At 34.4% G+C, this 27593-nt stretch overlaps 1 protein-coding gene across 7 annotated transcripts in view; it reads right to left on the bottom strand.

The window, feature by feature from the left end:
• The window catches only part of SSBP2 (single stranded DNA binding protein 2), a 306203-nt gene that overhangs the window by 17622 nt on the left and 260988 nt on the right, over positions 1–27593 (bottom strand). For all 7 annotated transcript variants that reach the window (XM_067731157.1, XM_067731154.1, XM_067731151.1 and 4 more), the window contains 6 exons: positions 25023–25071; positions 15063–15098; positions 13011–13065; positions 9325–9395; positions 6570–6648; positions 4211–4239 (listed from right to left, as the gene is read on the bottom strand). In XM_067731157.1, coding sequence (XP_067587258.1) covers positions 4211–4239; positions 6570–6648; positions 9325–9395; positions 13011–13065; positions 15063–15098; positions 25023–25071 — 319 coding nt within the window. The remainder of the gene's footprint in view (positions 1–4210; positions 4240–6569; positions 6649–9324; positions 9396–13010; positions 13066–15062; positions 15099–25022; positions 25072–27593) is intronic.

Here is a 27593-nt window from a genome sequence, read left to right on the forward strand (position 1 = left end):
ATTTCATACATAATGGAGAAACTGGCAATCTTGGAATAAAAAATAATCTAACATACCTATACAGGGGTATTTGAACATGTATTTACAAGCTGCATACTTTTACATATTCAAACAGATATATGAAACGAGCCCTGTCCATCCTTGCATAATATTCACACTCCTAGCCTTAAGTACGTGAGGTGCCCTGAGAGGAGCAGCATATCTCTGACTAAACTGGGGTGCTCCCAGACTCTGCTGTTTTGCCATGTATCATTGCTTTTTTAATTTTTTTAAAAAAGTTTTATTGGAGTATAGTTGATTTACAATGTTGTGTTAGTTTCAGGTGTATAGCAAAGTGTATCAGTTATACATGTACATGTATCTACTCTTTTTTAGATTCTTTTCCCATATGGGCCATTATAGAGTATTGAGTAGAGTTCCCTGTGTGATACAGTAGGTCCTTATTAGTTGTCTCTTTTATATATAGTAGTGTGTATATGTCAATCCCAATCTCCCAATGTATCCCTTGCTCCTTACCACAGGTAACTATAAGTTTGTTTTCCACATCTGTAACTCTATTTTTGTTTTGTAGATAAGTTCATTTGTATCCTTTTTTTAAACTCCACATTGAAGTGATATCATTTCTTGATTTGCAATTCTGAAAGTTTGGCTACCTTCAAATTGATTCCTGACTCAAAGTGTCGATTTAAAAATATCTGAAGTTGGGCTTCCCTGGTGGCGCAGTGGTTGAGAGTCCGCCTGCCGAGGCAGGGGACACGGGTTCATGCCCCGGTCCGGGAAGATCCCACGTGCTGCGGAGCAGCTGGGCCCGTGAGCCACGGCTGCTGAGCCTGCGTGTCCAGAGCCTGTGCTCCGCAACGGGAGAGGCCACAACAGTGAGAGGCCCGCATACCGCAAAAAAAAAAAAAAAAAAAAAAAAAAAATCTGAAGTTTAAAAGTAACATTACAGTAATATTTAAATACATATAAAACACTTCATGGTGTTTCTGTTTTCCATGCTATCTTTTCATAGCATGGTGGCTCAGCATTAAATGTTTTTAGGGGGCAGTGGTGGTGGTGTATATGAGAACATTGAGAGGCGGATTAAAAGCACACATTCAACACACAAAACTGAGCTAGTATCAGATCTCTGAAACCTCTTCCTATCTAGCTCACTGGGTATATTTGAAAATCATGAAATGATAGAACACCTTTAAAAAATCTGAGGTAATCTCTGCAAAATGTTGTGAAAACAACAAAAGTTGCTCAATGAGGAGTCTTAAGGAAATTGTGCTGTCCATGGTCCCTGGGTGACATGATGAAGATATAGCTAAAGATATACTCAGTATTGGTATCTGAGGAACAGCTAAGACAATGGTTCCAAGCACCAACCCAGAGCAGGTTATGACGGTGGGTGGCAATGAACTGTGTGTATGCTGCATTTAACTGTAGCTATGTTTGTGTGCAGTATCTCCAGTAGATTTCATCAACAAGGCAAGAATATAATGCACAAAAAGGGCGTAGGTTGGTCAAACAACTTCTTAAAATGGAGTAAGAGATTAAAAAAATGTAATACTGATGCTTGACAAAATACAGGTTTAACTGGAGAATTAGGAAGATGCAGCTAGAGACCCAAGAGCAAGTTTGAACACAATTGCTAAGCAGAAGTGGTTAAGATCATCTTCTGATTCACAAACAAGAATGACTAGAAAAAGAATAGGATGAAAAGGAATGAGCCCAGGAAATAAGAGAAAAGGGAGAAGAGAGCTTCTTGAGATGGCCAGACATGTGGTGGAAAAGGAAGAGGTGGGGAAAACGAAGTTAGTGACAACTTGCATAGCTTGGAGTAAAAGGCTGAAAAATTCAGCTGTGAGTCGAAAGACGTAGGGGAAAAATAATTGGGAGGGGGGTTTATAATACGTTTGATGCTGCTGATTAGAGATAAAGTGACAGACAAGTGGAGATGGGACAGACAATAGTGGTACCATCACCCAGACAGCCTGGTTAGAGCCTGGAGCCAAGGAATGAGGAGTGGGGGCAGGGCAGAAATGAGATGCTTAGGAGCCCATTTGAAGGTGGATGCAACCAGTCATTTCCAGTACATTGTTAAGTGGCAAGTTTATTACTTGGGCATAATTCTTTTTTATTTATTTTTCTTTATTTTTACTTATTTATTTTGGCTGCCACGCGCGGCATGCAGGAGGATCTTATTTCCCTGACTAGGGATCGAACCCATACCCCTTGCAGTAGAAGCGCAGAGTCTTAACCACTGGACCGCCGGGGAATTCCCTTGGGCATAATTCTTATGTCAGTTGAAGTGTACTTGAACTTTCCTTTGTAAACTTTTTCCCTGTTGTATTTGTTTGGTCTCCTTAGTTATACTGAGCTTCTTGAGGGCAGAGACCATATCTTGTTTGTCTTTGGAATTGCATAGCCCAGAATAATGCCTTGGCACATTAATGTTTACTGAATGAAGGAATTCCTGCCGAAGTACAAACCATTTGAGGCCAAAGATTATGTTTGTATTTAAAGAAGTCTTTTGTATTTCCCCATAGTGCACAAGGCAATACTCAATACATAAAAGTACACAATGGGTGGTCAATTAATGCTTAAAGAATAAACAGTAATCACTAGGCAAGAGAATGTTAGCAGCAGCAGGCACAGTGTGGTGGAAAAACTTGCTTCTGGGTATAGGAATGGGAAAATAAGCATAGAAGGAATAGCAATGGATCTGATATGAGGGCAGATTAGAAGATGGTATTATGGCCCTTAAAATTTTTTTAAGTGCTTTATAAATTACAAAGTACGTTCCCGTATAGAATTTCATTTACATCTATGTAGTGTACAAGGTTGTCAGTGGAAACTTTACGAAGACGGCCTTAAGCAATCTGGATGTTCCCGCCTTTGTGTAATGAAGAATTATCTTTAGACATTAGAATATGTTTCTCAAATATAACTTCAGACATTTTACTGTGACCACAAAGCACAATTCAGCCAACATCAATTGTTAGATACCTAAGACAGCCAATACAATCACGTTCATCTGGTTTGTAAAGGTGCTTCCCAGAAAGAAGGCTCTAACGGTATTATACAATTAATCTTATTTTGAAAACAGGGTTTTTGAAGGCTTACCTAATACTATTTCTCACAGAGGTAAGATGGTGCCGTTTGTATATATCTATTTTTAGAAAAGAAAAAGATCTTCCTGATTGTTTCTAAACACAGACATCCAAAGTGCATGATGAAGTTCCTAGGCCAAGCAGCCAGGCGATGCAGATACAATGTCAGAATGCCAATTAAACGCTCTCTCTCTTTTTTTTTTAGCTTGAAGTCTTAATTTATAAGTTTCTATAGCTCAACTTCATTTTATTTTTCTTGGCATCAGGAATTTTACTTTATTATACATGAATATAAATTCAAAGTAGAATTAAAAATGAAGTCATCCTTTAATGAATTTCTGTATTTATTGATATAAAGAAGACTTCTGAGAGAGTCATTCTAGTGGTAGTTAATAATTAGTTTTATCAGCCATTCTAAATATACATTTGACCCACAGAGAAGTATTTTAAAATTCATCATCACCTAAAAAGTATTTAGGTATTCTTCAAAAAATATACGGCATCTTACCAAAGGATTAATTTTAGAAACTCAGACGACTGACAGAGGAAAAACAGAGACATGTGCTATTGGAAGGGTCACTTTCCTACTTCTATTAATATAATTTTCCTCTAATTACTTTCTTACTCTATTCTGTGGAACTATAATAATGATTGAGGACATCAGCATTGCCTGATAAGAGTTTGGAATACAAATGAGATGTATAAATGCAATGCCCTTACAACATATAATAACCACTTTTTCAAATTTACCTCTTTTCGTGTTGCTCTAGATTTCTTTACATTTTCAAAAGATTAAAGTATGTCAGTTTGCTTTACAAATGCGTAACATCATAATGTGATTAAACTGATTATTATTTGTTTGGATATCAATTAATCATGTATATCACATCCTGTAAATGAATCCTAGCATGCTTTGAAATATTCTTAAAAGACTAATTTTACCCTTTCCTACAGATTATATGCATTAATATTTTAAACTTCTACTTAATTATATTTGGCCTTCTACTTTCAAACTCTTTAAGAACAAAAGTCATAATGTTATTCTCAAACTTAATAAGAGTTCTGTGTAGAATAAAACACAGATAAAAAACAACACAATACATAATACTCACCTTGGAAATACTGTCCATATCTCCTGAGCCTAAAACAAAATATGGAAAGAAAGCCTTTATTAGGTAATGATTCTATCTGTAAATTAAATACTCCTTTAAAATAAACTAATGTAGTAATGCAGTACACTGTATGTATTTTGCAGTGTATATCTCCTAGACTTTTGAATCTCAAAAAATTACTTTTCTCTTATACTGTGTGGTAAGTAAGTATCATCTGATGACAAATGCAAGTAAGAGTTGTACCTTTCCTTCCCAATCATCTACTTTTTCTGGTAATGCCAGAATAAAAAACTATTGCTATCATAAATTCCTGAAAGTGAAACAGTAGACATATATATCCTACTCAATTCAAAATTTTAAAATGTGTACACCAATACACATTTGTATATATATATTTATAGATATGTAAATAGAGAGCAAGAGAGAGAGAGAGAGATCTCTATTTTCTGAAATGATGCTTCTGTACATCTGATAAAGTACAAAACAGGCATTTGCAACAATACCTGACAAGATTCTGAACCATGTTTTACTATAATAACCAAAATCAAAGCATAATATTTTTAAGAAAATTTTGGCAGCAACAAATATTCATGGCAGTCCATCAAAAGTAAAAATGTCTTCAAAATGTAACACTGTGGGTTTATTTTAATTCTTAGGAGAAATGGACAATCAATACTAATTTCTTACTTAAGAAATGGAATCATAACTTAGGTAACAAAGAAAAATAATCAGATCCTCGCCACAATTTTAGCTTTATTTTTAACTATTTAAATAATTTTCCTGGCATAAAAATATTATAATATTTTAATAGTACAGCATTCAACAGACAGTCACAAATAAAGTAAAGGCTTATTAGCATTAGTTTATAAATAGGCATAATGTTAAATACTGAATGTATATATGCAATTATGTATCTATAAATATATGCAACAATATTCATTATAGATGACAAGTATATGTGAAACTATTTTGCAAATTCTGTTCTAGTGAGTAATATAACTAAGAATCTTCTCACTATGACCAAATGCCATCTTTTTGTGAATGATTTTACAAATTAAAAGATTGGAAAGTAAATTATTTTGCAATAAATTAGAAAGTAAAATTCTAGAATGGTGCTATCCCCAGTAGACCTTTGTGTGATGCTGGAAATGTTTCCTTGTGCTGTCTGTTACAAGAGCCATTAGCTCATGTGACTATATGCACTTGATATGTGGCAGTGCAACTGAAGAAGTGAATTTTACATTTAATTTGATTTAGAATTAAGTAGTCACACATGACTAGTAACTACCATAACTGGACAGTGCAAATTAACATTTTGAAAACGAGGCAAAACAAGCATGGATCCTTAAAAGCACAAAAGTCTATTAAAAAAAAAAGTCTATCAAAGTGTTGTAAATAATTTCTTGATTATTGAAGTTACATAGCTTTTCGAAGTATCAGAGGATGGCATTTCCTGACCTAGGGTGGGGTTGTGAAATCCGTGTATAACCTGAGTTACTCATGGCATAGTTTCTCCAACTTAAGTAAAAGATGGTTCTTTTCCAAAGAAAAAAATTATCACAAACCTCCAACCCCACTGTCAACTTTTAAAATAGTTTATGATATATGATGATGATAAACATACAAACATAAAATAAATGTCTTTTTTCCCTTGTTTTGGTTTTGCCTTTGGCCTGCCTACATATACAGTATGCTGTGTGACCAGGTCAATTTTGTACCACTTGTCTCTGTTTCTCACTGTTGTGAAACTTTTTGTTCACCTTGCAGATATTTGGCTTCATTTGGTAAGAAGACATCATTTATGAAGTATGTTTACAACCATTATTTACACTACTTGAAATCAGCTTTATCACGAACACAGACAATGTGGGCAGTGTTCTCTCTTAAGAGAATCATTCAGATTATCCAGAATATGATTACCAATTTTACTTCTTAAAAAGAGACAAACATTAAAATGCAAAAACAAAATCAAGAAATTCTTGGAGAGGACTGAAGTTCCTCTGAGACTGTGTCTACAGACCTCTGGAGACAAAGGAACCCACTGTGAGGATACCATGGTCCTCTAGATGCCCAAAGCAGCAGTGTCTCCTTTCATCATAAACACTCAGATTTTGATAAGTTAAAGTAAATACCTGTGAATATGAGCTAGGTTAGAACAATTCTCACATATCTGATTTTCTAAATAATCTCTAGCCATCCTAGCGAATATCCTATGGATTAAACTATCAGTTGTAGATAAAAGCCTAAGCATTTCAAAATGAGTTCCTATAAAAAGAACTTTGCAAATCATGATATTCACTATGTAGAATTAAGGTTTTGTTTTGAATTCATTTCTGAACATCAGATTTAATATCCTTACCTAAAGAGCCATTCATGTGATGTGACTCCATTCCTCCTAATCCACCCATGGGACCATCTGACCCAGGGCCCATTGGAAACTATTTAAAAAATGGAGAAAATGACTGTGATCACATTGAAAATGATTGTTCATCTCAATGTCACAATACCTATCTTTAACACTGTAAGACACTTCTATAACTTATTTTCATTTCCAAATTATGGAGATTATTTTCCTAGATTTTTTTCCAGCTTTCTAGATTCTCTAACTGGACTGCTACTTCCCTCATTCCATCTTCTCTATGTTCTAGATCTTCAGGCTAATCCTCATTCATATCCAGATTTTTCTTCAGCTGTCCTTAACCAGAAAGCACATATATTCCAGTGCAAATGAGAAGATAAGTATTCTATGCTATTGACAAATTCTGCTATTATAAACCAGAGGTAATTCTTAAGAAGCTGCTAAAGGTATTGGCTTATTAATAAGAATAACTGAACATTATATGCCAACATTAACATTTTTCTTAGCAGACAATCTATCTTTGTTCAAATGGACATGATAAATAATTTCATCTTGCAGGTTAAATACATTTAGCTCCTTGGGGGTAGCTGAATGTAGCTAAGTCTTCTTGGCAGTCTCAACTGTGTCAGTTCAGTCACAATTAGGCATTCAATAGCAGTTATATTTAACATTTTTTAAAGTAGTGGTATTTCATTTTCAAATGAAACCTTACATTAGAAGCCTAGTACAACACAGATGTAAAGAGATGTGCTGTGGTAGAGTTGGTGGTGGAGAGCCCATGACCTGCCCGCTTAGTCTCTCCCTCAACTCCCTGGAATACTTCTAAGGAAACTCAGACCTTAGTTTGAAGACAGGCTATCTATAATTACCTTCTGTTTACAGTCAAGATAGATTACTGAGAACACTTGTTCTTAAAACTTCCCATGCCCAAATCATTTCTTCCATGATACTAAATGTGTTACGTGTATGTATGTGTATAGATGGGGCTGTGGTGGTCACTAATCATGTAGGCTTCGGGGGAAGACTGCCCTGAGTGGACACCCTGTATACCACCGACTCTGTGTGGAAAGAAGATAGCTTTCCTTCACTGTGCTCACACAAACCACATGCTTATACATTTTCACAGGATAATGCCAATTCTGTTGTCTAAAATTTTGTTGCTTAAAACACATGGATGGATTGTGTTTTTTAGATCTGGGCTGAGAAACTGGTGCCGGTGAGGCCAACAGCCTGTGAACCTCCTTGGTTTGGTCCTTTTATCCGGTCCCCACTGCGCTTTAAACAACACTAAGACTATAGGTATTATACTTGAAGCACATAATACTGCAGTCCTAGCCCTCAGCAGGCATTTGCTTTGACTACCTCTGGCTGAAATGAATGACATTTGGAAGAGTGACATATTCAGCTTCTGCTTCTCTTGAATCTCTTATCTTTGTAACAAGTAAGAGAACCAGAATGGAACACACTTGGATGATATCAGTTTAGCTGTCTGCAGAAATGTCTTCAGTACCATATGCTCTTGGTTTCCTCCCTTATTCCCTCCCTTTCAAATATCAAGTTTTAAGATCTGAAATTGCAGTATGAAGAGCTTTTCTACATTTGTGCTGCATTTCTGAAATGAACATTGTTCATGATCATATTCAGTGTTCTTTAAAATCTCTGTGAAAACACCTTTTAGACATTACTGACAGAAAATTCTTTTTCCTGAAAAAGAATCTATTTGATTATACAAAGGGAATACTGGTAACTGAAGGCAGTGCTGCTTAACAGAAATAATATGTAAGGTTCAAATGTGAACTACGTAAATAAAGTTAGATTTATTAGCAGCCATGTTTAAAAAGTAAAATGAAACAGGTGGTTAATTTTAATAATTTTACTTATATAATCAAAATTATCAATCAAAATAGTATAAAATTTTAGTGAGCTATTTTATATATTTTTTCATATTAAGTCCTCAAAATCCAGGGTGTGTTTCATACCTGCAGCACATCTCAGTCTGGACTAGCCATATTTCAAGTACCGTAACATACTGGACAATTTAAAGTTTCCCTTTGCTAGGAAGCTCAATTATAAGATTTCATCCCCAGTTTTTGGTATAGTTTTGGAAATTCTTTATATGTGTTTTGATTTTTCTTTAATTTGAGCTACCTTTTATTCATATATATATATATGTATTAACTGTATTTTCTTATATTTTTTGTTAATATGTAGTCTTATAGATATCATTTTTCTGTACGCGTTCATGGAAAAATCATGACCTATGCTTTATTAAGTACACTCAAATTCTTTCTGTAGAACTGCTTCAGTTCTATATTTAAACTCCAGGTTTCAAAAATTTAAGAAAAACAGGCATATTCAACTTCCTAATTTAGTTTCAAGTTTATCAGGAAAAAAAAAACAACCACCTGAAGAAATTAGTGATGTGTAAAATGAGGTGAACATATGATTACACATGAACTGTCACTTTCAAATAGTCAATATTAATTATTAGGTATTTGAGATAAAATAAGGCTACATATCAACATTTTATAATTAAGTTCTGTTTTACATTTCCATTATATTGATATGAAATCTCTTGTTATGTATGTTATATATTATGTTTTTTTCCAACCCAGAACACAGAATTTGATTTTTTGATATCCAGTAAGATCCTGGATAATAAAATATAAAGCTTAAACAGTATCAAGGAAAAGGAATGTACTTAGAGCTTGAGTCTTCAAATACATTCCAAAAATTTAAAAAAATGCATAGTTACATTAGGCCTGTTAGGTCCAGGAGGTACTGCATTCATTAAAGTATACATGTTGTCTCCAGAGTTGGTTGAGTCTGAAACAAAATATTACTGAATTAATATCTTTCATTATAATCTATGCCCAAGTCATCACAAAGTAATAATCAAAGATGATCTGGACACTTATGCATATATATAGCTACAGCACTCGAAATAGTCATTACTAATGTTCAGAAACAAATATCTGTAAGTCATTTTCTGACCCAAAAATTATCATTCTGAGGTTGTAAATTAGGAATATCTACCTAATATATTAGGAATAATCACTTGAATAATTCAGATCAAAAGGAATATTACTTTAAAAGTCTAAAGAGTTACTGTAAATTTTTTCTTCTTTAAAAAACATGATCTCTTTTGATTTCTCTAAGCAATTTATATGTATACATATAACAGAAATCTCTTAAAATTCAGATTTAGTAGCTTTTAATGTATTATTTCCTTAGGCTTCTTGTAGACCAATTTAAAAAACAGTTTATTTAGCTAATAATTAATAAAAGCTGGTGGAATATCCTGGCTTAGTTCCCACAGAAAGATATTAGAACGAGACTATACAACTGGAATGAAAATTCGCTTGCTTGAAGTAAAAGCCAGCTTCCACTAGTACAACTTTTGATAAAAATCTTTTCATTCATTTTATTTTTGATTCATTATAATAAAAATAACTGTAGTGTATATCCACATAAATATATGTAACATTTTACATTTCATGTCTATTAGCTAGTCCTAATTAAGTCTCTGAGTATATGTGTTTATAATGTATAGCCTAGAGTGAAAGGCTTAATGTTTTATATTTAGGCACTATCAATTATAAAATGTTTTTCTATTTTTCCACAATTATATAGTTCTTAAATATAATGTTGCAGGCCTCTATTTTGAAAAAGATGTTTTTCAAATGTTTTGTACTGATTCAAGGCAGAAGATAAAACTTATTTGCTTTCTCATGGCAATAACCGTAGAGTGAGAAATGGGCAATTACTTTTCCTCTTGTTTTGTGATTATTAGACGTTAATTTATTATTTTAGAGTAGGTTAGATGCCATTTATACTTTGTTTGTAAACAGTGATCCATAAACCTAAATATTATTTTTTATTTCTAGATTAATACATCATATTGTTGAGAAAGTTGAAATGCCCACCTCTGGTTGACCTGTTTGTTTATACTAAGTAAGCTCCTAATCTACTTTTGTGGCCTTAACTATTTTTACATCCTTATGTACACTATACTCCTGTCAACCCAGGCTACTTGTTCTTTCTTGCATATGATCATCCTTTTCCATCACCTTATTTTTGTTCTTTCTTCCTCTGAGCATCTTCTCTACACAGTCTCCGCTTACTGAAATTATACTCTCACTATTCAAGGCCCATTGCCAATGCTACCTCTTCCATGAAGTTTTCCCCTGATACTTAAAAGTATGTGAGTGCTCCTCTACCACTGAATTCTGCTTTGCATTATAGTTAATATTTTGTCTTATTTTTCCCTCCTGCTTCAAACTAGGTTATAATTTCTTTGAGAGGAGGAAAGGGACCATATCTTACTCATGTTGTGTACTATAAGTAATAAATATCTACTAACTTAGATTCAATTCATGGCATAAACTCTATCCCATAAAAATGTATCTTTCAGAAAAGCTGGAATTGTTTTTTAAACATAGGAAACCTTCAAATGGGTTTTCACCTTTATTAACCTTACTAATTTTACTTACTAATTTTAGCAATTAATTTGAAAGGAAAATGGGCTGTATGTTTAAAAATATGCAGAAAGAAAACTTTATTGCTTTTAAGACCAATCAAATATAATTGCATCTGAAAATGAAGAAACATTGAGTGAATAAGGTTGGTAGTTTTTAGAAAATGTCTGATTTATTTTTATATACAAAAAAACTTTACAATAGATATTCTGGCACCTATTTTTTGGAGAGTGGGGGATATTGGCTTCATATTAGAGGACTGACTGTGATAAAGGATAAGTACATAAAAGAATAGGCAGAAAAGCTAGCAAGATATACTGGTGGCAATTTCTGGTTTGAAAGGAAGAAGTGATCAGATTACTTATCACCTGAAAAGTTTAGTGTTACTCCAAAAACTTTCTTTGAGTATGTAATGAAGTATTTATTTAATCACATGCTACCTTCATAAATTAAACCTTAACTTCACCAAAAGGATTGCAAATGTGGGCAAGATGTTCAATTCATATACTTCTATCTTCACTGAATTTTGTTTCACTTCACTGAAGATGTTCTGAGGACAGAGATCCATGAAATATTTATGATACATTCCAAAGAGTTAGTGAGGCAAAGTAAAATTTTGAATTAATCATCAAATTTATGCTTTTTCTAAATTAAAGATTCAAAACTTAAAAATATTGATTGGTATGATTAATGATATTTAATTTCAAACTTCTGTGTATCTTAGATTTCAACAAATTCGTAAGAACATACGAATTTAACAGTGCAACATAATAAAAAAATTTTTCTAATTATAAAAATTTCCCATATATTTCATTACCCAGAAGTTAAAACTGACAAAGTCTTAGTCTGTTTCTTTGTTATCTACTTTTTAGATTTCAGGGTAATATATTTTAGTTTTTTTGGCCACGCCGTGCGGCTTCCGGGATCTCAGTTCCCAAACCAGGGATCAAACCCATGCTCTCTACAGTGGAAGCATGGAGTCTTAACCACTGGACCATCAGGGAAGTCCCAGAGTTCAGGGTAATATATTTTAAAATAACACTGTGATCATATTGTATTAAATCATGAACACTTATTTCTCTGTGTCATAAAAATTTCTTTGATAATAATTTTAATGGTTACATTTTAGTCCATAAAATATTAATTAAAAAATATCACTAAAATTGGATTAGGCATGAAGGTTGTTTCTATTATTTTGCTATTGGCTATAACAAATGAGCATCATTCTACATGATTCTTGGATTGTACCTCCAATCATTTATAGTAGTAGGATTATAGTGTCAAGTGGTATGAGCTTTTTCACGGCTCTTGCTACATGTTGCCAGGAGCTTTCTAGGAGGGCTGTGCTACCATCAGAGGCCTCAAGACACATTTAATAGTTTGTATTAAAGTCTCAAAGGAAAGAGATATTTAAAATAACTACATGATTCCAGGAATATTAAAGTATTTTGGTTTAAAAGGTTAAAAAACTTTCCCCACTACATAGTGGGTTAGCTAACTAATAAATACCTATAGACGTGTAGGATAAATGATATTGTAAGCACGTCCACATCTATCTTAGATGCTAGATATGGTGGGTCTGATTTGCTGTATTAAACCTAATGGATCCATGTATTTCATGTGTTACTTATGCAGAATTTTTCTTAAGTTGTGAGGTTTGGATCTTTTCCACAGTCTCAAGCAAACTTTTAGTCAGATAAATTATTGGGCAATTCATACAGATCAACACAGTTTTCATTCTGATTAAATCTATTACGTACACAACAGGAGTTTTCTAAATGCTTAAACTAACTGGACAATAGTTACTTAAGAACACTATTTCTTCCTACTTGCTACCTCTACTCAACTTGTGAAACCACCAATGAGGTAAAGAATACTACTAACTTTCTTTCATAACAATTTCTGTATTTTGTGGTTTTACTCTAAGAATCAAATGCCCACGTGGCTAGTTCGATTACAATACCTGCTGGACTAGGCATGATGGGTGTTCCTGGTGGCCCTCCACCTCCTGGAGGACCCTAAATAATTACACAAAATTTCAGTAAAAATAAGGCACGGCATTAAACAATATAAGGAAAAACAGAAGTTAGACTTTATAATAATCCAGTTTGAAAACAGCAGAGGAAATACATTTTCTCCATAATTTATTTTCTTTGAATGCACGATCATTTCAATGTTATGCAAAATATAATTTAGCTTAACTATGTTGAGATTGTTTTGACAAGTTTCCAAAAACAATGAGCCTGTAACGCTGATTTATGATTCATGGCTTAATGACATCAGGTATAAGGAGGTTAAGGAGAAACCATTTAATAAGGCCTTTACAAATCCCATACAATAGAAATCATTCATGTGTATCTGTGATTTAGCTTACTGTAATTTTCTTACATTTTGTATCACTGGTTTTTATAGGCAACTGAAAATCAAAAGATATTCATATGTTTAAAAAAATACATTGATGCTGTTTCTTCTGCCAGCATCAACTGCAACACTTCTGATGCACTGTTCCTTCAGCTATCACATCAACTAGAAATGAGAGGTAATGCTGACTGATGAGAGGGTTTCTAAGGCTGTAGGTACACAATCAGTTTGAAATGGATGTTAGGTGACTCAAATCAATTCAGTTATTTCATGCAACCAAAATGAATAATTCAGGCAATGAGTTTTAGAATGTCCAGACTTACAGTAGTCAGATTAACTATTAAGTGGCTAAATTTTTGCTTCATTTGGAGTGCACAGACATAGCCCACTAATTATTTCAAATAATATATGTATTGCTATTTATTAAACAGCTTAAATTTACTTTCAATTAAGTCTATAATTTCATAAAACTATATATATCAAGCCTATTTTTAATTGACTTTAAGAAAAAATAGGTTTTACTCAAACTTTTGCCCTGTTGTGTCCTCTTTATTGCGGAGCACAGGCTCCGGACGCGCAGGCTCAGCAGCCGTGGCTCACGGGACTAGCTACTCTGCGGCATGTGGGATGTGGGATGTGGGATGTGGGATCTTCCCGGACCGGGGCACGAACCCGTGTCCCCTGCATTGGCAGGCAGACTCTCAACCACTGCGCCACCAGGGAAGCCCTACTCAAACTTTTTTACTTTCATAGAGATTGTGCAAAAAGTTAGACTTGCTTAGCTTGTATAGCTTAAAGGGATACTGAGCACTAAGTTCACAGGTCCAAAACAGCGTGTGCTTTTCGCTATGGTCACAGAACAGTTTCCATGGAGTGTAAAATGCGCGTTGATCTTCTTCCTAAGTGCTCCTTTTTTCCTACTCTGGTTAACCACCACCTCTGAAAAGTTCTTTAGGAAAGATTCTTCTTTTTACCGTTTTACCCTTGCTACTCTGTTAGGCATTTCCCTCTAAATATTATAAACAAATTATCTTTTATGATGGCCTTGAGATACAGCAAGGATGTAATGTGATGATGGTTAAAAGGTCATTTGCAAGTTCAAGAGGTCATGTAAAACCTGCTAATTTGACGAATGTAAATAATTGGAAGTTTTTAACATGTACTAAGTGATAAGAAGAAGAGTAAGTGGTCTCGGTTTCTAAGAATGAAAACTAGCCCTCCTTCCCCAAATTACTAGTCATTATTCTGCTATCTAATTCTCTTTGTGATTGGGAGAAAGTTTAATGTCTTCTTAGACTTTGTGTATGGGAAGTGGGGTGGGGAGGGAGTGTAGATTATTCTGAAGAACTGCAAATTCAAGCATATCATTGCATAACTGGGATGGCTTTCTTCATGATTGGACAGTGTATTGCAGTGGTTTACAGAAACATGCTGAAGTAAAACACAGCACTCAGGGCAATTTTGGCCAGATTGATAACTGTTTCACTAATGAACATCAACACTGAGGTTGGCAGACGAAACAACTCAATACACATCAGATGTTCATTTCTTGGCCAACACACAGGGGCTCTTCTTAACATCTGGACAACTATTTCATTGCCCAAATAGAACATAACATCAATTCTTATGAGCAAACAAACCCAAATGTACTTACTACATAATTCCCAGGAGATGCTGAGGAGTATGGTATCTGGAACATGAACAGGACAAAAAATATACATATTTTGATTCATGTGGCAGTATGCAGACTGACCTAAAATGAATCTATTTTCTAACTTTTGTCAAGGTTTAAAATTTGTCACAAAGGATAAAGGCATTTATATAGGTCTGAGTGCTAGAAAACTGAATAAAATGCAGAATTATCTTGATTTACAAAAAAGAGAGGATTTTAGTCAAGAGAAATTTAGATAGAGTTACAGCTTCAAGTTATATGGATTTCAGGGCAGTTGTACGCACTGCTTGATACAATGACACTTATTTTGTAATTAAAAAGATATATATTTGTGCAGCTAAAAACCAGAAACCAGAATTTTTCAAATTAGTAGCCTTTACAGATGCAATTTCTAATTTATGTGCATTCTGGGATACATTATTTTTTTTAAAGACAGGTTTCAGGCTACTATATTCATGCAGTAGTCAATACTTGATATATAAACCTCATTTCCCCCCCCCTTTCCTTTCTAATTAGCTTCTAGAAAACAATATAATGAATGCAAAAGATTTTGTTAATGTACGTCTCCGAAGACTACTAATTTGTGGGGATCAGATATGGGTAACATATTCCCTCTTTCCCTTCAAATCAAGCTCCTAACTAAGCTCTTTTCTAGAGATTAGAAGGTATTAATATGACATTGCTGTGATAATTTAAGAAATGAAAACTGGAAAACATATATTTAAAAATAACCCCTTAACTGTGGATATTAATAGAGAAGTTAAATCCAAATATTCTTTTTTCACACAAGCTCACTAGCTTACATCCTTCTGCACATCCAGAAGAGATATTTTTGCCTTATTCTGAAAAAAGCCAGTAAATTACTGTCTTGTTGGAGTAGGACAGCCAGGGCCAAAATAGGACCTTAAGAGTGGTGAAAAGATTATAATGCCTGTACCTAAATGTTCCCTCCACCCCAACTCCTTCCTGATAATTAAACATAAATAATATGAAACAATAAAGTAAGCAGAAAGGAATACAACAAAGTTATGGTTTTCCTTTGACTTTAATATTGAGTTATTTGAAAGCTCTCTCCTCATTGTTTGGTGTCCTTGCTTTGCCTTAAGCACAGACCACAGGTGTCTGAGCCTCTGGTTGGTCCACCTGTGGGGAAACTCAGCACTGCAGGTGGCCGTTACCGGAGTGTCCAGTATCACTAGTGATAACGATCACTTCTATGAGTATGCGGATCCCTATGGCAGTAGACATTTACTCGACTTGGTGAATGAAGATAGCTTTGCTCTCTAGGGTCCTCTGCAGTTCATGATCTACTATCCATCCTCTGCTTATTATTTTAAACATGTGCACCTGCCCTCTCCAAATCACCAACTTATCTGTTGGCTCCAGCTTTCATCTCCTTACAGCTTTAGCACCTGGCTCATGTTCTTCTGCTTCTATTGCCTACCGTCACCCTTAAGCAACTTCAAGATATGATCTAACCACTCTTTAGATCTTTGGAATTTACACTCACTGTCTTTCCTTTCCTTTCCAATATACCCCCCTTTTCCATTTCTGAGCACGAATACATCCTAAAAGGTTTTGCACAGAGATCTAAACAACTTTCCTGACTGACATTTTTCTTGTTCCTCATGGCACTCACAAATAACATTCTATATTCCAACCAGAATCTTATCCCATCACAATTCCTCTTTAATTTTGGCTTACCCTCACTGTTTCTACCTCATAGTCTTTGTTGCCCTCATTAAGAGAAAGGAGGATTTGGGCTCCTATCCCTAGCGCTTTATGGAACCTGCATTCTTGTAAATTACATCAGCATCTGCCAGCCTAGCCTGAGAAACAAAATATGACAATGTAGGTAGAAGTACTGTGTGGGTATAGAAGACGTTATTTGAGCTGGGCAGCTAGGACTTAGAGAGGGTGGGGGTCCATTAGAAAGACAAAGAGAAGGATCAGCATTTGAAAAAGAAATGTGAAAGTACACGGTTTATTAGGGAAATGGTATATGTGATTTTACACAGTTGTTGCAGTGTGGGATGTACAGGGGATTGTGGTAGATGATGAGGCTATATGGTCAGACTGGATTTATGCTGTTGGAAATAGGGAGTCACAGGCTTTAGAGAGACATGTTCAAATTTATGTTTTAGTAAGATAACTCTAGAGGCATTATGGAACATGAATACAATTTAGGAGACCATTGCAAAAAGTCTAGGCAAGAGATGGTAAAAAGTGTTCTAGGCAGGGCTGATCAAGATAAGTAGGAGTAAGAGAATTTGACAGACTTTTCACAGATGTACTCCGCAGGGCTTGATGACAAACTGGGTGTGGTGGACAAGGGAAGGGAGAAGTTAAGGTGATTCTAAGGTTTCCAACTTGCTGACTGGGTGGATGATGGTGCTACTAATTTATATATAGGGAATTTAGGAAGTGGGGGACAAGTTTGGGGAATACCTGACATGTCGAATTGGAAAGCACTAATAGACACTGAGTTAGATCTGATCAACAGATATTTGGAAACAGAGGTCTAGAACTCATTGGAGATAGGACTAGAGAGAAAGCTTCAATTGAATAAATTTCCATTTTGTGCTGGGCACGAGACTTTAATCTAGGATTTGATTAGATTTAGTGATAGTTGAAAATGTTAAAATGAAAAAAAAAAGCCCAAGATTGGAATTAAAGAACATTACTAGTTAAGAAAGGGCGGATAATGTGACTGGAGGAAAATCAGGAGAAAATATCTCATAAAAAGTCAAGCAAGTTAGACTTTCAAGAAGCAAGGAGTTGGGGCAGCTTGGCTAGGAAATGCCTAAACTGGGCTTATTTTTGAGCTCTGTCAGGCTCAAGTCTTTCAACCTTTCTGTGACACACCTAAGAATAAATAATAAAAAGGAATATGCTAGTACAAATATGGAAAAAAACACATTATTTAAATCGAGAAAAGAAATGAAGAGACATTTAAACAAAACCAAGGTATCAAATATTTCAAAGGTCAGGTATGATGAGGACAGAAAATAAGTCATTATTTTTGGTTAGTAAGTAGAAGGTGACTAGTAACCTTCAGAATAGTACTTTTCATGGGAATTGAAACAGTTGAGAAGTCAATTCAATCAATCTTCGTCCATCACCTGTTATATTTCAGGCACTGCACTACCACATAGTAATGAAATGGAAAAGAGGATCAAGGAATTCACTGTCCAGGAGAATGGTGGTGAGGGATTCAATGTGTGAGAGACACTGGATGGTGGTTTGAGACTGAGGAAGGGTTGAGAGAAGTTTTCTATCAGTTGCCCCCTCCCAACTCTAGAGGAGTGAAAGACTGGGGGTTTTAAGGTTGTCTTGGGATTTTGTTCATTGGCACAGTGTTAGGGAAAGTTCCAGCCAATGGAAAGGGATTGATGAAAACTCCTTTAGAAAATGAATGAGCAAGATATGTAGAGACATCAAGACATGGAATAAAGAGAACAGATAAAACAGTTAGCGTTGAGAACATTTCTGAGACAAGCGGAAAGAAAAACGATTAAAGGTCTTATAATATTGGAGGTAAGGGTAGAATTTGAAGAAATTTGAGTCAATGGTGTTTTGTTTTTTTTCCTCTATAAAATATGAGACAAGTTTAGCTAATAGAGAAGGGGCCAAAGATAAGAAGTGCAGGAAAGGCAGGCGACTAAAGAAGAGTTAAAAAAAATTGCTGGTCACACACATCAGTGAGGACTCAGCAGAGGTTGAAGGTTATATATTTAAATTATAACACATTATGTTATAATGTTCAAAGACTTGAAATCACCTTCAACTTCTTCACTTTCTTTATCCTCAAGTCCAACAAGTCACCAGGTATTTTTGATTCTATGTGAGACATTTATCTCGGCCATCCTTTCTCCACTGCTTTTACCTTAGGCTCTGACAACATTTTATAAGGTCTGTTACTATACTCTCCTAATATTGTTTCCCTATGTGTCCATTTTATATACTATCTTCCTAAAACACAGCTCTGTTCCACACAGATGATAATTACAGATTTCTCAGCATTCAGAGCCCTGAACACATCATGGTCCCATTTTTCTTTTTCCAGCTTTGCCTTCCAAATCTATGTTCCCAGCCACTAAGAATCTAATAATTTTTTCTCACACATTGCCTGCATTTCCCTTTCTCTTTACTTTTGTCCAGGCCTTTCTCCACCTCTAGTGACCAGATTCTTCCCAATGTAATTAATCTCATCCCTCCACCCCTCTCCCATATGCTACACAAAATAACCATTAATATGAAATGAAAGATGAAAATGCAGATGTAGAAGATAAGCAAGACCAGAGAGGTAGAAGATCAGAATCATAGAACAAGAATCTCTTATTTGACAGATGATAAAATTAAGGGCCATATGTATTGTCTGGTTAAGCTAGACAGAAAATTCAAGAGCTGTGACAACAATCCAAATATTCTGACTCCTAATATCCATGACTGGTGCTGTGGTAGGGGGAACAGCAGAATAACAAGAAGTTTTTTGGCTTCATTAAAAAAAAGATTAGCTAAGTAGCTTTATATTTTAGCTAAGTAGCTTTCGTCAACTGTGAATTTCAAAACTACCTTAAAAGCACTGAAATTCAGTTCACCAGAAATCGCAAGGGGAACATTATCTGTGTCAGTGTAAAGTTGAAAATATTCTATTATTTTGTAATGCTCTTTAAAAAAAATGAGCATCTATTTGTACAGGGCAGAGTCTATTTGGAGTAAAATATTTGTATTTCTCTTAGGCTTAATCATTGTAGTAGATCCTCATTTTTCCTTAAAGGGGTTTTCTCTTCTATCTGTCCAGCTAGTGAGTTGATGAATACAATGCTATACTGAACGTTTGTCGTTTCTGCCTATCCCCTCTTTTGCCAACAATTCCTTGAATTCTCTTTGAACCATACCTCCCTTATTTTTCCATGTGGCTCGGGTGGGGCTCAGGAAGTGGGTGTGTGACCTAGGCCTGGCCGATAGAGCATTGTACATAACTGGTTCATGAATGAGTCTATGTACCCAAGCTAAGTGAATCCAGTTCAGTTAGTTATTCCCAATACCTGTGCTTAACTGATAAGAGTTGCGCTCTTTTGTACTCAACAGGGAGCTGTGAGGATATAAATCTGGAGCTTCACAGGGCCTTCTTGCCAGATGAGTGGAACAAAGGTAAGCAATGAATAGAGGCAGTGTCTGATGATGTTATTTGAATACTTGGAACCAAATGTACCCCAAAGCAAATTTATATCTGGACTTTTCAGATACACGATCCAGTAATATTCTCTTTCAATATGAGCCTAGTTTGGTTAGTTTTCTATACCTTGTAATCAAAAGTGTCTGCAGACAAAGCTAATTAAGATATTTTTGATAAAAGTGCTTGCTACTTAATGATTAGAACTTGCTTTATAGTTCAACCCAAATGCACAGTTCTTTGTGAAAAACATAAAAAAGAAAAAAAAATGGTTGGTAGACTTGTAAATAAGCTTCCAAGTAAGAATCTGAGGCCAGTACTGTAATGCTCAGAGTGAAGGAAGTTAAAAGTAAAAAATCGTACTCTTATTTTGAATTAAAAACATAAATTTGTCCTTAAAAATGTTTCTCCTGCTGCCATGCAAAACAGTGCCAAAAACATTTTTGATCAAAACACTTGTATATGACAAAACTATGTAAAGATAAAGATTAAGCAGATAAATAAATGTATTGTGGATAATGGTTGGTAGATTTCTCACTTTCAGAGAAGTGAAGTATAAACCTGGAAAGCAGAAAGTCTAGAATGAACTCTGTTGTACTGAATTGAAGTTGAAGCACCAGTGTGCACTCACGGGGTTTTAAAAAAATTTTATTGGATAAAAGTTGATTTACAATGTTGTGTTAGTTTCAGGTGTACAGCAAAGTGATTCAGTTATACATATACATAGATTCATTCTTTTTCAGATTCTTTTCTGATACAGGTTATCACAGAATATTGAGTAGAGTTCCCTGTGCTATACAGTAGATCCTTGTTGATTATCCATTTTATATATAGTAGTGTGTATATTTTAATCCCAAGCTCCTGATTTATCCCTCCCCTCCACGTTTCCCCTTTGGTAACCATAAGTTTGTTTTCGATATCCGTGAGTCTGTTTCTGTTTGTAAATAAGTTCATTTGTATTATTTTTTAAAAATCAGATTCCACATATGAGTTATATCATATGATATTTGTCTTTGTCTGACTTACTTCACTTAGTATGATAATCTCTAGGTCCATCCATGTTGCTGCAAATGGCATTATTTCATTCTTTTTTATGGCTGAGTAATATTCCATTGTATATATGTACCACATCTTCTTTTATCCATTCATCTGTTGATGGAAATTTAGGTTGCTTCCATGTCTTGGCTATTATAAATAGTGCTGCAGTGTGCACTCATGGTTTTAATATGTAGAGATACAGAAAGATATAGATGTGTGTGTGTGTGTGTGTGTATACATACATCTGTATCCTAGTTCTGTTGGTTGAGAGAGTTAGAAGCTAGATTACTCCAATGGGTTCTAAATACCACTCTCCACTAAAAGGAACCAGGGACCCTTAAAAAATGGCTGTTTCCAAGGCTAAGACTGGGAAAATATGAGCTTCAAAATGCTCAAAGAATAATGGGGTCATGTTAAAAGGACAAATGATCCAACCTGAAAGGGTTTTAACTGGACAAATCTGAAATGATTTTAGTATTAAAAAAACCTATTGGACAAGGTAAGAATCCACGAGTACCTTGGATTACATGAATGATTGGAGAAGAAAGAAAATCTCTTATAGTAGAAAGTCAACTAATAAGTGGAGAAGGAAAGACAGAATTAGAAAGTAGACATTCGGCAACCAACACAGCAAAAAAACGATTCAGGCGAGATTCATCAATGGATACTAAAAGTAGCAGATTAAAGTAGGATCTTTATGATAGTGTCAAAGTATGTCTTCACAGGTTGAAAATTACAAAGGGAAAAATAGTAATTTAACAAGCTAGGAGAAACCTAACAAGCATCATCTAACTAAGTGATCAAAGTTAACATCACAAGTAATAGATAAATCACCATCATATGCCCCCTGAAATGATGCACTGAGCAAATCACAAAATTACTTCTGTGGATTCCTGCCAAATATATATAACATGAATCTAATCGTGAGGAACCATCAGCCAAGACCAACTTATGGGACATTCTACAAAATAACTGGCTTGCAGTCAACAAAACTCCAAGTTTACAAAAGACAAAAGTTAAGGGACCTGTTCCAGGTTAAAGGAGACAAAGAGACATGCCAGATGAGTGCAGCAAGTGAACTGGGATTTTCTTTTGTTACAAAGGATATTGTTGGGGCAACTGGTGAAATCAAAATAAGGTGTACAGCTTAGAAAATGGATTACATCAATATTAATTTTTAAATTTTGATCCTTATACTATGGTTATGAAAGATGTCTTTGTTTTTAGGAAACACAAAGTATTTAAAAGAAAAAAAAGTATATAAAACATATTTGGAAACAACAAAAACAAAACAGCCAGCCACTTTAATGTGCTGCTCTGAGGAGCCAGAGGCTTACTGTATTGATACCAAATGAAAAGTATTTGTAATTTTAAATATGGACAAAAAGTCAAAAGAACTTGGAATTCAAAATAATACAGATAAATTGTCACTACAACATAATCAATGGTGCTTAGGGGAAAAGAATCTCTCTTTAATACTTTTGCTTTGCTTCATGTAAGCCTTATGTTTTTGCTAGAAAGTCATCAGTTGTCTTTGGTTTTTTTCTTCTCATAATCTATCATATTCAGAGGAATGCTTTTCCTTTCTGTGCTCAGGATGATGACTCCTTTCTTTTTCCAAAGAGAAAAGTATAGGTGTTCCTTCACAACTTTTCCCTATTCAAATTCTTTGGGGGGAAGTGTACCCATATGCGGTATATATTAACAGAAGGGACTGCTTTCAACTTGATTATGTGCCTACATGTGTGCTGGCCAAATGCCCATTTCACAGTGGTTGTTCAGTAGTTTGATATGCACAGCTCCTTCCCTAACGCCTAGTGTTTCTCAGGGTCTAAAATAATGCAGAGCTGCTGCCCTGATACAGTACATTCTCCTATCCACGTGCTCGGCTCTGTGAAATCCCCAAGAGTTGTTTAGGTATCTAAAAACTAAAAATGATCAGAAAGCATAACTCTCTCCTCATCTCTGCCTCTACCTAATACTCTTCACTTGGATAACATACCCACTAGGTGCAATGCACCACCTTTAGTATCATATCCTGCCCACCTTCCTCGGTGGCTTTTGGAGGATAGTACCTCCAGATAGGTGTACAAAAGGAGGTCCTGCAGGAGGTGGGCAGTGGAGGGGATGGCTGGCTGAGCTGGCAATGAGGAAGGAGAGAGGGTCCTCTTGCTTGTAGGCAGGAAGGCTTACTAGCTAAGGTGGGTCGTCGATTGTGCTTTTTAACCCAGTTTCATCAGACATGTAGATAACAGAAATTCTTTCCAGATTCTGACAATAAGAAGATTTGAAGAGTTTTCACTGTTATTAAAAATTTGTTTTTCTGCACCTTTATAGGTATTTTAATGGGGAGTTCAAAGAAAGTATCTTGAGCTGCTAGTTAGATGCCTTTTAAAAGTGAAATCTTGAAATCTGAAAGGCATATATAACAAGAGGCAAATAGAAATGTGAACTAGTCAAAAGTATATAAGCAGACTAAAAGAAATTTGGAGGAGAAAAGATAGTCATATTACAACATAATCAGGTAAAATGGTATCTTAGAAGATTTGTTGAACTTAAATAGTGAACTGAAGACCCAAACGGAAGCAGCAACATCACACTCTCCACCCCAAACAATATTATTTAATTAGCAACTGTAATAGCTATTGAAACTAAGAGACAGGCAGATAATATAAAGTAAATGTTTTCTCTAAAAAAATGACAGTTACTTAATTGAGAAGAAAGTGATTTCTGCTTTAGAATAGCAATGGATTTAGGATGATTCTTTCTATACCACCCACACTTCACTTTAAATTTTCTTTAAGTTTAAATTAACATTAAACATTGAATCAGTTTCATGTTTATTTAGCATTAAGGCCACTGCTAGTCAGTGAAGGTACCTCTGCATATTAGCAAAAGGCATCCCTTCTGGGCAGAATCCATAGACTTCACAAGTGGAAAACAGCTATATTTCAGCCTCCTTTTGACTCCCTAGACTCAGGCATCTTTGTGCAGTGCACATACTACACAAATGTACAGAGCAGAGCTCTCTCGCAGATTGAAGAACTCAAGGTTTCAAAAGTCAAGAAAAAAATCTCCAGGGTCATTAAATTTAAAATCATATCGATATTAATTTTAAGATTGAAAGCTTCATTTTTAACCTGTGCCTATATTTGTGACATTAATAAGAGACAAAAATATTTACGCAGTCAAATCATGGCCACAAAACTTGTAAGGAAAATTCCCATGATGTCAGATACATAGATACAAGTGTAAGGATGGCAGTTTAGCCCACAGGCACAAGGTAAATGTGTACTTCCTTCTTGGGGCAGCGAGAGAGCAAATAGGTATAACCAGAACAGCAAATATAATAATAATAACTGAGATTGATTTTATTTGGCAACTTAGTAATTATTATAGTTATTTGAGAAGGTGAATTCATTATATGATAAATTTTACGATAAATGTAGGCTACCGTAGAGTATCCTTAAATCACACTACTCCTCTATTTTTGAGGGCCTGGTAATCTACATAGAATGCATGTTTACATTAGACCTTGAAGTGAAAAAAATCACATAATTTCAAAAGTTATACATATTTTTCTAAAAACATATAAAAATTTATTTTTTGAATGATTTCTTAAAAAAAAGGTTAATATAACCAATTGCAGGGCTTTCAAAAGCAACAGATTTTTGTTGTTAAATGCTACAAAGTGCAAAGAAAATGAAAAAAATACATATACTCACTGAGTTGGCATTTGTTGGGTTTGGCCAAGGTCTACCACCACCAGGACCCCTGTAAGACAAAATGACAAATGAAATTTTAACTGATGCTCTGAATGTTTCACAGTAAGCAATGACATCATAAAATACAAACATTTATAATTCAGTTACCATGCAGTTCCAGTCCAGCACTGAAATTACTCTTTATATTTTCACAGCTTTTTTATTTCTAAAATCCAAAAATTTTATCATTCCCCCAAACAGCTTTCACTGTTTTACAGCTGTTTTAAACAGCTTCATCACTAATTATGAGATAAATATAAAAGATAATTGTGACAATACTAAGTGCTGCATGTATCATTCAAAATGAAAATGAAATTATTTGTGAAATATCATTATACATAAAATGATTGCTCTTAAGCTACAAATGAATAAATGTACATAGTAGGTATCTAAATTTGCCTCCTCTTCAGAAAATTGCATAGAATATCATGTTACTTTATACATCTATATATCAGTCTATCTTTCGGTGCTGGTGATGATTTGGTTACTATTAAACAAGGGAAACACATTTCTTGTTTTCATAATTGTAGCTCAAGACAGTGGCCAGGGTAAATCTTGGGGAAAAATAGGAGATAATCTATGCTAATGTATGTCAATATATTACTTCATGTTAGGGCGAGGGAGAATGTTCCCTATTGTATAGCTTAAAAGGACATAAAGCTTTTAAAACAAAATTAATGCCTAATTAAATTAAAAACATCTCTTGTCCATTTGCTTTTTAGTATTAAGTGTACCTGAATATATACTGCCTGATAAAAAGTAGACTACTGTCAGCAGGTCTTCTCTAATTAGAGTCACTCAAAATTCCCCTTTTTCCTCTAATCTCAATGAAAACACTGCGATATTTTTTAATTTAAAAAAAGTCCCCTGATTCTTATCCTAGGGACCTTAAACCTAAAGTTCTAAATGCTAGATAGAGGCTGTCCAAGTTAGCTATATTACCCATGTTTGCTTGGAATATTTAGAACTGTTCTGGGTATTATTTTGGGGTTCCCCAGGAATGTAAACAGCAGGGAAGGGCATGAAAAATTGTGTCCTTAGGCTCTATTAGGATGCCCAAGTGCAAGTCCCCTTTTGACCAGAATGGACTTGGTCAAAGTATCATGCATAGGGAGAAGGTGAGGGGCACGTGTATTGTCTCTGGAAATAGTTCCTCTCTAGGATAATGACGAGGACTTTACAATTAGTTACTGGAACACTTTGGAAAGGTGATTTTACATAGAGGATTCAGTGTCTTAATGGACAGAAACTGAGGTAAAGCATAAGATATACGCTGATCAAGTAAAACACTTGACTTGTTTGACGTTAAATAAAACACAGTAAAGAAATTGGAAAATATTTATCTTAAAACAACATAAAAATATACTATATATCCAAATCATGGGAAAAATTTGTATGCAACAACATGCAGACAATCTCATATTTTGAAATATTATGTTTAAACAAGGACTGTATGAATAAGAGATATTAAATATAAAATAATTTTGTTAGTTAAAAATTTGTTTAATGTTAAATTAATGTGCTAAACTAAATGTTAAAATAATTAAACATTTTACTTAAGTAAATACAAATTAAATAAGATGAAGTTAAATGTTAAATTTATTCTAAGAACCATAAAATACCTTTTATGCAGTTCAATTGTTTGACAAATACTAATCTAATCTCAGCTCACCATGTATTTCATATTGTTACATTTTAATGTAATGGGTTAAATGTTAACTCATTTGAATAAGCTAAATTTACCCCACCATTACCATTGTGTTTGAAAACATTTTCAGTTTTGCAAATACCGCTAAATAAAGTGGGGGTTATAGTAGTGAGTAGTTCTATTAGAACAACTTCTTAAGTGTGGTAATTCCTACTCCTTTTGAGGGCCATCAGTATTATCAAGAGAGTAATCTACAAACTATTACACAGGCATTATTTTGAATGTACATTTCTACATAAGTATAATTTGAAGTAGAATCAGGTTAGCCTCATTTAAAAATAAAGAGAAAAATGAAATTTAAAAGAAGTCTTTAATTTTTGGTAAGGGTATATGGATATGATTAAATCAAGGCAACCATGACTACCAAAGAGAAAAATTCTCTTTTTTTTCTGTAATTCAGTCATTTCGAGATAATAACCATACAAACTTTATAATTCTATAGGATGTGATTTAGAACAAGAAAGTCTAGATCCTTTGAAATTATTTGTCCTCTTAGTTTCTATAAAATAGCAAGGTATACAAAGTTGAATTAGAAATATTTTAATACTGAATCCTACACTCTTTTGAAATTTGTAAAACTGTAGTTTATTTAGAAATATAATTTTCTTTAAAAAATAATCTATAATGCATTTGAAAACATTTACATTGTGGCTGTTGTTTGTAAATTCTACTTTAAACTACTGAATTGGATATTAAATTTTTTTCTAAATATATAATACTAGTTATATAAACATTAAAAGTATACTCTTATTTTAATTTTAGGTGACACTACATATGATTTATCCTGAGTTTGGAGCATGGAAATGTAAAAATCATATCAGAAT

This window comes from Pseudorca crassidens, chromosome 3 (genome assembly GCF_039906515.1).
Source record: "Pseudorca crassidens isolate mPseCra1 chromosome 3, mPseCra1.hap1, whole genome shotgun sequence".
Taxonomy (NCBI): Eukaryota; Metazoa; Chordata; class Mammalia; order Artiodactyla; family Delphinidae; genus Pseudorca; species Pseudorca crassidens.